This window comes from Venturia canescens, chromosome 1, assembly GCF_019457755.1.
Source record: "Venturia canescens isolate UGA chromosome 1, ASM1945775v1, whole genome shotgun sequence".
In the NCBI taxonomy this organism is placed as follows: domain Eukaryota; kingdom Metazoa; phylum Arthropoda; class Insecta; order Hymenoptera; family Ichneumonidae; genus Venturia; species Venturia canescens.
The window spans coordinates 36,622,579-36,632,591 of NC_057421.1; the positions used below are offsets into that span (position 1 = coordinate 36,622,579).

Consider the following 10,013-nt stretch of genomic DNA (forward strand, 5'->3'; position numbering starts at 1 on the left):
TTTTTCCAGTTTTCAATGTCAATGTGCTCAAAATGTCCAAAAGCATCAAAAAATCATATCTAGAAAAAATGTCCGAATGTGTGTGTGTGTGTGCGCGCGTGTGCGTGTGTGTGTCATGGCACTGCAAAATTCAAACCTTTATAACTCGAAAACGACTTGAGGTACAGGGCTACCGTTTTGCATAGATGTTAATCTGAACAAGCCCTTCATTCTCTGATAATTTTATCAGAATTTGAAAAAAAATACGAATACTACGACGTTTTGAAATTTTTTAAAAACGTGTGTCGACGCTCTAACTTCCGGAAATTTAAAGATCTATTACTAATTTTTTTTTTATAAATAGATAATCATAATAATTAAATTTTATGATTTTTTGAATTTTACGAAAATATAAGTTTTTCGAAAAATCCGCTTTAATTTTTGGAAATTAATTTGGAAAAGTTAAAAGTCGATGAATAACTTAAAATTTTATTAAAAAAAAATTTTAAGTAACAAATTGCTTTCTCAAGCTTTTAGAACAATGCTTAAAGCTTCATCTATGGGAAGCCAAAATGAAAATTATAGCACCTCATAGAATAAGCTTTGAGCATCGTGCATCTTGACCATCTTGAGGAAGCAATTTGCAAACGAGCATTGATTTTGCGACAGATATGCAGATATTCATAATATATTCCCGAAACCGCGACAAATATTTTTTTATTCGTCAGCGAGCCAACGACTCTGGAAACCGATACAAAGATCTCTTGGTAACTTTTTATGAGTCAGCACTTTTTCTAGTATATCGACCAAAGTAATCGTTAAGCGATGTACTGTCACAACTTCGATTCGCCATTGATTACACGCGAGTATCTCGCTACATCTCATGGAATTGAGATAATCTTTTTAAATGTTAGTATTTACATAATTAAAATATTGTATATTCAATTCCAAAGTTCTAACTAGAAAGCTCGCGGTCCTGAAAAAACTAAATTCCTATATTTTTTAGTTTTCGTGAAATTTAGTTTTTTTTTTAAATCCTACATTAACTAATGATAAATGAGATCTGAATGTATGACGTAAATATTATTTTCAAGAACGCTAAAGTCCAACACTGATGAGCTGATTATAAGTATGCTCCCAAATGACGAAACCTTCCGTTGAGTTGAGTTTATATAAAATATTCGATACCAAAAAACGAATATACGTTTCATCAAATATGTAAGACAGCAACTTTGTAGACCTCAAACATAATTATTTCTCAATGAAAACTCTATGGAAAGCATTTCAAACAGTAGTTCCAGTTTTTTTCTTACTTCCGGAACGACATTATTTTTATTTGATGTGATCGATTCCGCGATGGGAGCCACCATGATTCTCACATATCTAGAAAGTGGGATGGGTAAAAATTTTACAAAAATAAGTATTAAAACAGGTCATTCGATTTCCCGATTTGTAAATATATTTTATTTATATAGTCATTTTGGTGCGGTGTACCGATTTGAAAGAAATCTTTAACCCGGACGGGTGTCCTTCTCGTATGCTATTTCTCGTGGACATCTTCGTGACGATGAGCGTCATATCGTATACAGAATAAAAACATTATTAATTGAGAAGCACGAAGATAATCCGATTATCGCAGATTGTTACACACACCGTCGTATCAATTATCGTTATCTTAAATCCTTCGGTTATCAGGTAGGTTTAAGAAAAACGGGTTCAACCGAACCAAAGTTTGGGAACTTTTGATTTCGGGGTATATAAATACGTGTTATCGCGTTAACTATTCTTTCCAGAAGTTGTTTAATGCCAAGAGCTATGTATATTCGTATGCCTACGTCACACAGCCGCCACAACAAGACAGGTGGCCGAAGACTTTCCGATCACACACGTTGAAAAGTTCGAAGAGTTTATATTGAAGCGGCAAGGTCTTGTACGACCTGTACAATTGTATTTATAAAACTTGTCATTATTTGCGCGACAAAGATAGAACTTTATTTGTACAGAACAGACTGTCGCACTTGCTTGTTTACTTTATATTTTTCTCTCTCCCTCCCTCCTCCCCGCCTCTCTCTCTCTCTCTTTCTCTTTCGCACACACGCTTTTCAACTTCGCTCCATTTTTCCCTCCGCCCATGCGGTGACACACTCCGATACATCCGTATTTACGTCAGCAGACATTGGAGCTGATTGTAACAATTTGTTTCTTATTTTTGTGGTTCGCGTCGTCGTTTTTTTTTTTTTTTTTTATCGTTCCTCGTGGATAAGCAATTCTGGTAATCATGCACGTGATTCGACGGCGGTAATGAAGTGTGGAACCATGCTGCAAGTATTGATAGTGCGCGCGGTATGGATAAATGACGCGTAGTCACGTGATTGGCATACAAGCCGTATTGGTGCACCAACGTTTGTCTGTCCACTTCAGTACAAAAGCGGGATGTTCCACACTTGCGTCACTTTTGCTTTAACTTTCTCTCGGACTTTCTCACTCTCTCTTTTTTTATCTGAATCATGGTCACTTTCCATCAATGCAATAAATCAATGTACTCGCGCTCACGTTAATTGTTCAATATGTTACGTTAACAGCCTAAGAACGAAATTTTGACGAAAGCGCGAGAGTCGGAAGTAAAGCCGGAAGCTAATCAAATTAATTGCATTCCTTTTTCCATATCTTCCTCCCTTCTTTTCCAAAGTTTGACCTCCGCCCTGTACTTTACCAGCGTCCCAACAATCTTAAATTCCAAGCTCACGCTTATCCCTTGTCGAACGAAAACGAACGAGCCACGAAAAGGAGAAATAAATCCTCCGATAAAAACGCCAGCGAAACTGGAATACGCGAGACACGAGATATCCCTGAAAATGTTACGGGAAGAACTGAAGTATTCGTGAAAATTTTGTATGAAAAAAAAAAACAACTATACCTAACACTGTATACGTCTTGGAATGTATCTTATCGGGCACGGTTTCAGCACATCATCGGGCAGTTGGACCCCGCACTGTTCTTGTATATATATATATATATAAATATAGACATACGCGAACAATGCGGGGTCTAACTGCTCGGTGACGTGTACTGAGCCTTTTATCGAGTGTTTTTGTTATTATTGTTATTTTAACAAGGAATCCGGTGAGTCCCGGTTATCATTCGAAAATACTCCGTGGTCGTCTGGGACCACCGCGGTCATCTCTCCAGTTATACGAAGAGATAAGTCTTTCGCTCATTCGTTTATAACGCGTGCAGAGTTCAACCGGACTGGTTATAACCGGAAAACTCGATGATAAGTTGGCCCCGATTGGCATTTTTCAATCATTATTTCTTTCTTTCAATCATTATTTTTTTCACATTAATGTTCTCCGTGTCAAGTATCATTGCTAACGTCATTCCTTCGGATCGTTTTTACTTTAACCTCTGCGCTACCACCCCACCGAATATGGGTACCTTTTATTTTTGTTTTGTGTGTTGGCATTCTCATTACCGTCACGCGCCTGCGTCTCGCGATTCCGCGTATTTAAGGTACGTCGATAAGATTTATTATCAATAGCGAACATTTAGCAAATGTATCGTGTCTTTTATACGATACGTATCTTATGACCACAGATTATCAAGAATTCGTTATTGAATGAATCAGTATACGTTTTGTTTATTCATCACGTATCAACATATTCAACAACTCGATAAAAAATACTCATGGAAAGAATACGCTGGAAAAATCTTTTCACCCTGTTTCGTGCTGTCTTGTAAAATCGATAAAGCACAATGCGATAGCAACGCTCAGTTGTTGAAAATTGGCTGAAAATTCAATTATGACAAAGCTACGCTTTTGTATGCTCAATGAAAGGTTGACCTCGTTTATTGACCACGTGTTTCGTAACACTAGGCACACACGTGCCAATTTGATGAATATTTCAATTATTACATGATCAAAAACTTATTGCTATTGAAATAAAAATAGTTTCTATAGCATAAAATATTTATTCAATCGAAAAATATGTTTTTGAAAAAAAGAAAACTTTCGCACATCTCGTGAGAGCAAAGATTCACATGCAGAGAGTTTTAAGAAGTCACGCGTAAGTTTAGTTACAAGGAAGCGCAAAGTCATCGGTCATGACATTCCAGTTATATCCGGAATTAACGATAAACTTGTTTCTCGACATCAAGAACTCTTCTTATCGTCTCGACCTCGGTGCTTTGCTGGGGCTTTTTTCTCTCAGAACTCTCGCGACTCAAGATCCACTCGCGACTCTCTTCTTCGTCCCTCTCGGTCTTATAGCTTCAACTTTTATTCCGCCCTCCTATAATGGCTTGCCGCGGACACACAAAGATGTTGTGATGTAAGGTCGAAATAACAATGCTCGGTTTGCCTTTTAAGTCGATGAAAGATTAATCGAGATGTTAGTTTTTTTCGGCAACTCGTCGACGAAAATAGTTCCAAAAAATAAAGTCGATTTCATGGAATCTCATTTGTTGAGTAACGACCTTGTTTCATTAGTGATAATTTGTTCTTGAACCCTGGTTTAACGAACTCGTATTTTCTCTTCTCATGATACACTATTGTTTCGTAACAATTTGTTCTGTAATTAAATGAACAAAGTTTCATTTTTGTTCAGTTCAACATTTTTTTCGAAATCTCTTTTCGGGTCAGAAAGACAACAAAGCGTGTTGCTTAAACATGAGCACCCGGAATTAACAATTCATAATTATCGGCTGAATTTTTAAATGGAGCTCAATTGAGTTGTTTGCGATGTACTCGAACGTAACTTTTGTTCAGGTTTGATCAAATTCCAAGGTGTGTAAAAATGAACGCGTGTCTGACTCTTCGAAACATTTTCTACTTCAAAGTAAAACTGCATTAATAGTTTCCACGTGTATTTGTAGCAACGTGCTGCGGAAAACTTTCATTACCAAGCAGCTACATTCGTAGGTATTCCATTTTGTTGGAGTGTAGCTCTCCCACAAACACTTATGTGTACGTGAGGAAAAAAATCTGAACGTGTATAAAAAGTATGAGAAGTTTGGTAAAAATCTGATGAAGCACGTTGGAGATCGCTCGTGTCGTGATCGCATGTCGCACATGAAATCATTTCCAACGCATCGGCCTCACGTGTTGTTCGTAAAGTTGTCGCAGAAAAGGTACACGTGATTTTCTGAATGAAGCGAGTGCTCGAGGGGGTGCGGGGGTTTTTAAACCTCGGGAGTATTAAGATGACGGTCGATGGTCGTAACCGACGTTATTCCAACGATTCAGCAGCTAATGCACGACGCATCGATATACAAATATACAAGTCTTACGTAGTCGAACTGTTGGAAACGGATGGCGCAAAGGTTGAGAACCCCTTGCTCTCGTCCGATATCGTTCGAGACTGATGCATAACTTCGTCGCTAGCTCCACGCGGTCTTCTTCAGTGTCACTCTCGCTGTCGCGACCGAGCAGCAGACAAAAAGCTCGGTGCAGTTTACTGAATTGACACTCGGTTCAGATGCCGGGAATAAAAACTGATAAATAGCTTTGAATATAAATAAATAAGGAGGATCGTCGAAAATATTGTTTGTGCATTTCCAACAAGAATAATGTCCAATAAAAAGTTTTGAAATATCTCCTTCTCGTTAAAATTGCTGATACATCGTCGACTTGTTTGTTGTATCGTCTAATTGTTTCTGGTTGTGTTAGTGATAATTAACCGGCAAGTACCTCGCGGTAAATGATTTAAAAAAACTATTTCGAGTGCGCTTGTCCGTATGCAATTTTCATTACGATCTTTTGCATCTTTATTCGGTTCGGTGACGTTTTGGCTGTGTAATTCGCCTCATTTATTCTCAACATATTGAAAGTGTTTCTGACTCAATTAACGCGATGGTCACTCACAGCATGGAAAATATTTTGAACATGCAATATTACGTTCCAAGTAGTAATAACGAGGCCTCAGTGTACTCGCCACCTTCGAGAAAACGGCGATGTTTAACCAAAGAGGTGTGATTCTTTGCATATTATTTTTATTTTGCTTCGAGAAGAAAATATCTGGTTTTGTTTCTCCGCATTTTTTTCGGTAGTCTCCGCGACGATTGTGTCTTTTTTTTAGCATAAAATTTTCCAATGACGTCGTTCAGATATGTCGGAGACGGTGCGAAAGATGTTATAGAAGTTGCCCGTGCGCGTGGGCTCACAATAACATAACTTGCCACTTACCGAGTTGAATATCCTCGATGAAATTTGTGATGAAATTTTTTCAGCTATTTCTATGTATATGGCGATATTTTTTTTTGCCCTCAACTAGTTTGTTCTTTTTATTCCCCGTTCATTCGTCAATTCATTCAAGTTTTGAGTACAGGAGTGTTCGATAAAAAATTAATTCATCAAAAAATTGAGATACCAGTAAACAAATATTGAACATATACGAATTATATTTATTCGGAAATTTATTTTTATTCTGAATAAAATTACTCACAGAACTGTGTTTTTTTGTGTTGCAGCAAGACCCCATGTCTCACAGAATAATAGAGAAACGGAGAAGGGATCGTATGAACAATTGTCTTGCCGATTTGAGCCGACTCATTCCCGCGGATTACTTGAAAAAGGGTCGAGGACGGGTTGAAAAAACGGAAATTATCGAAATGGCAATTCGTCATATGAAACACCTCCAAGGACTCCGTCAAGGTGAATGGATTTTCATTATTTTCATGAACTACGGATAAAGATTTTTTTTTCTCATTTTCATCCATTGCGGTTGCAAATTTCGTTTTGTTCTGGATATCTTTTATTTCTTTCTTTTTTTTTTTATTCTCATTATCATCGAATTATGCGATTTTTGTTTGTTAGATACGAAACATAACCCAAAAACGCCGATCCATTCGCACGCCGAAGACAGTGTTGACAGCATTTCGCATTCGGCCACTTCGTCCTCAGCGGCTGAGCACTACAGGCTCGGTTTTCAGGAATGTCTCAACGAAACGATGCATTTTCTTGTTGATGTCGAAGGATTTTTCGCTCAGGATTCTCTGTGCGTCCAATTGATCGGGCACCTTCAGCAGCATTGCGAAAAGATTATTGCAACAAGTGAGTCTAGTCTCAAGCTTCATATATTTTTTCTATCATAAACTCAAACTGTCTCTTATTGAATTCCTCGATACACTTGTGAATTTGTGCAAAACTGTGTCTTCCTCTCTTCATGTTTTTTATTTTTATTTTTATTTTTTTTGATAATGTGAATTCTGTATCAATCCATGATATTTCTGTGATTTTCTCGAAGGTGATAGACTCGGTTTTCCACATTCGGAGATGCCAACGTTGAACGGTTCGTCGAATTCTGGTTTTGCTCACAGCACCATTCCAACGTTGTGTCCGCCTAACAGTCACTCGGATCATGGGTCGAGTTCGGGTGTCAGTTCGTTCGGTGATACGGAACGTTCATTAAGACCGATCATTCCACCGCCAACAATAGTCAGCGACGATAGCAATCACAGTACGCACTCACAGATTCCACCATCAACTTCTAGACCAACGAATTACAAATTTAAATCTTCGATTAAGCAGAGATTCTCGGCCGAAAGAATAAAATCGAGTCCGCCTCCTTGTTCTGAGAAATCGCACGGTGTACCGATATTCGCCCTTCACGATGCTGGCTCCTTTTATGTACCACTGACCATCGAATCCTCGCTCTTAAGGCCACATCTCAGTTTCCTACCGGATACAGGACCTGACCAGGTACTTCATCCGGTCACCATATCCGTCAACTTCAATCACTCGTCACCACCTGCCTGGTCGCATTACAGCCCAGTCCATCACAGTTTAACCGACCACGAGCATCTCTAATAAATTTATATTTTCGCGATAGCTGTAGCTTCCGCGTTTATAAAATTGTCTCGCTGTTGTACATGGGTGACGAATGAGCGCATGGGACTAATGAAGGACGTTATTTTATCCGATATTCTCTAACTATTGCGTGAAATATCGGAGAACAGGTTGAAATTGCGGTTAAATATTGTACAGAGAATCTTTCAACGGAACATGTGCGATGATCGCTTTTCCTGCGATGGCTGAAACATTAAGTCGATCGAATGGAGTTGTACGAGTTTAAACGAGCGTTTTTAATTATATCGGATAATTTACCGAATGAACTGATTACTTACTCTTGTAAGAAACGACCACGTTGCCCAAATAGAGAGTTTCACGAGTGTAGCTATACTTCAGTTGACAAGTATTGCGAATTTTAACGCATAAGTTGAAACGATTAATTTGACGGTCATTGTTGCTTCGTCTCTGAACTCGATTGAATATTACGAGCGTAAATTTTTGAATGAAACATCTGTCGTGTAGAAAATGCTGATTGAACGAAATCGCCGATTTCGCAGGGCACTCTCAATCAAACGAATCAAATGATTGTACTTACACAGGGAAAATAAACGATGAACCAAGTGTTTTATTGAATAATTGAATTGACGAAATACTTTAACAGACAATTTGAATGATCCAAATGTGATATATTGCCGCACGGAGACGTTTATAGCAAATGTATTTGTCTTTCATACAGTTGTCACGCCTTGTTTTTTTTTCTCATCGAAACCACCGAAAATCATAAATTTACTATTTTTTATAATTTTTCGATTTTTTTCCTTCCATTTGTCCGAGGCGGCGGATTCAAAATGGGACACTTACCGAACAGTATTAATTCAACACGTCCACTATTCGTCGTATTTCCCGAAAGATTCGCCACGCCGTTATCAGCATGTTATTCACCGAGTTATTTCGGTATGTTTACTAGCGCTCTAATGACTTTTGGGACAGATCAGTGCTCCACGATTAAAACTTTTTCTAACGGTGATAAAAACGAGACACTAACGAAGTTAGCGAAAGTTTAATACATGGCGGGAAAATAGTATGTCGTTTCTGGAGTAATATTATGGGAGAGAAATGGGGCGTGCATATTACAAAAACAGTTTATAGTTTACTGTCAATACCGTCCATGATCACTGAAAAAAGCTCGAACTGAACCGAACTGAAATAATGTAAAAAATGAAACTAGGCAGCTAATGAAAAAAATAAATAAATTTGTAAAATAAAAACAAATTACTATGAATTAATTGCTATGAATGATCGTCACAATTGTGAATTTGTGAGAATTGAGAAAGTGGCAACTATAAATTTTTTATCTTGTAAAACCAATGTTAAGCCGATCATACGATTTTTCGTTTTTGTTTGATTTTCTTTCCAATAGGCTCTTCGAAAACTCGTGTAATGAATGTGAAGTAGTAGGTACTCGGCACAAAAAAAAAACTTGACCGTACTGTTTTCTTCAATCATTTTGTAATAAAAAAAAATGCAAATATAACATACGACGAAACGACACATCGATAAGAAAAAAAAACGGCCCGTTCCTCCAGTCGCATTCGTATATCTGATGATTAAATTGCTTCCGAAACCAAAAGCGCGTTACAAATTGCATGGAAAGAATGAAAGTTTGATCTAGAAAGGGTAAAAGTTTGCTTGACGCTCTGTACTCGTCGAGGCCATCAGCAACTGAAGACTGACTGAGACCTGCATTACATATTAAATTCTTATAAGTTCGTTACATAACACGCCTAGTTGTGATCTTGAAGAAGAATCCATGAAATATAAATTATATTTACTGCAAATCTGGTGTCTTGTGTCCAATTGGTCATTCAACGTTGATCCTGAAACAGTAAAGTTAGTACGTCGAAACAATTGATTTTTTATAAATGCATCGTTGATCGAATTAAAAAGTTTTAGTAAAAATATAGCGATGTCTACTTTGATAAATAAGTTTTTGCAATTATCTCGGGCCTCCATCGGCGATTGCTGTGCAGAAGAGCATTACGGAGGAGTGCGGTTGTCAGCGACATTTATGAGGGATATGTGAAAAATAAAAATTAGCCATTGAAGCAGACGTGGCATCAGTAGAATAGGATCTGATCGTCGAAGCTTGAAAACGGTGTTCGAATATTTGAAAAAAGACCAAAAGTATGTCTTTTCGAGAGCTCTCTATAGTTGACCAAGTAATAATTTTGTTACTGCAAACGAATGC

The 10,013-nt window shown here is 37.7% G+C and overlaps 1 protein-coding gene across 5 annotated transcripts in view; it reads left to right on the top strand.

The window, feature by feature from the left end:
* The window catches only part of LOC122413195 (transcription factor cwo-like), a 34,685-nt gene extending 25,082 nt beyond the window's left edge, over positions 1–9,603 (top strand). For 4 of the 5 annotated variants that reach the window (XM_043423401.1, XM_043423368.1, XM_043423375.1 and 1 more), the window contains 3 exons: positions 6,445–6,628; positions 6,791–7,027; positions 7,221–9,603. In XM_043423401.1, coding sequence (XP_043279336.1) covers positions 6,445–6,628; positions 6,791–7,027; positions 7,221–7,783 — 984 coding nt within the window. In that variant the 3' untranslated portion in view covers positions 7,784–9,603. Of the gene's footprint in view, positions 1–5,381; positions 5,945–6,444; positions 6,629–6,790; positions 7,028–7,220 lie in introns of those variants that run through there. The other variant, XM_043423391.1, reaches the window with a different exon arrangement.
* Positions 9,604–10,013: the final 410 nt, after the last annotated feature.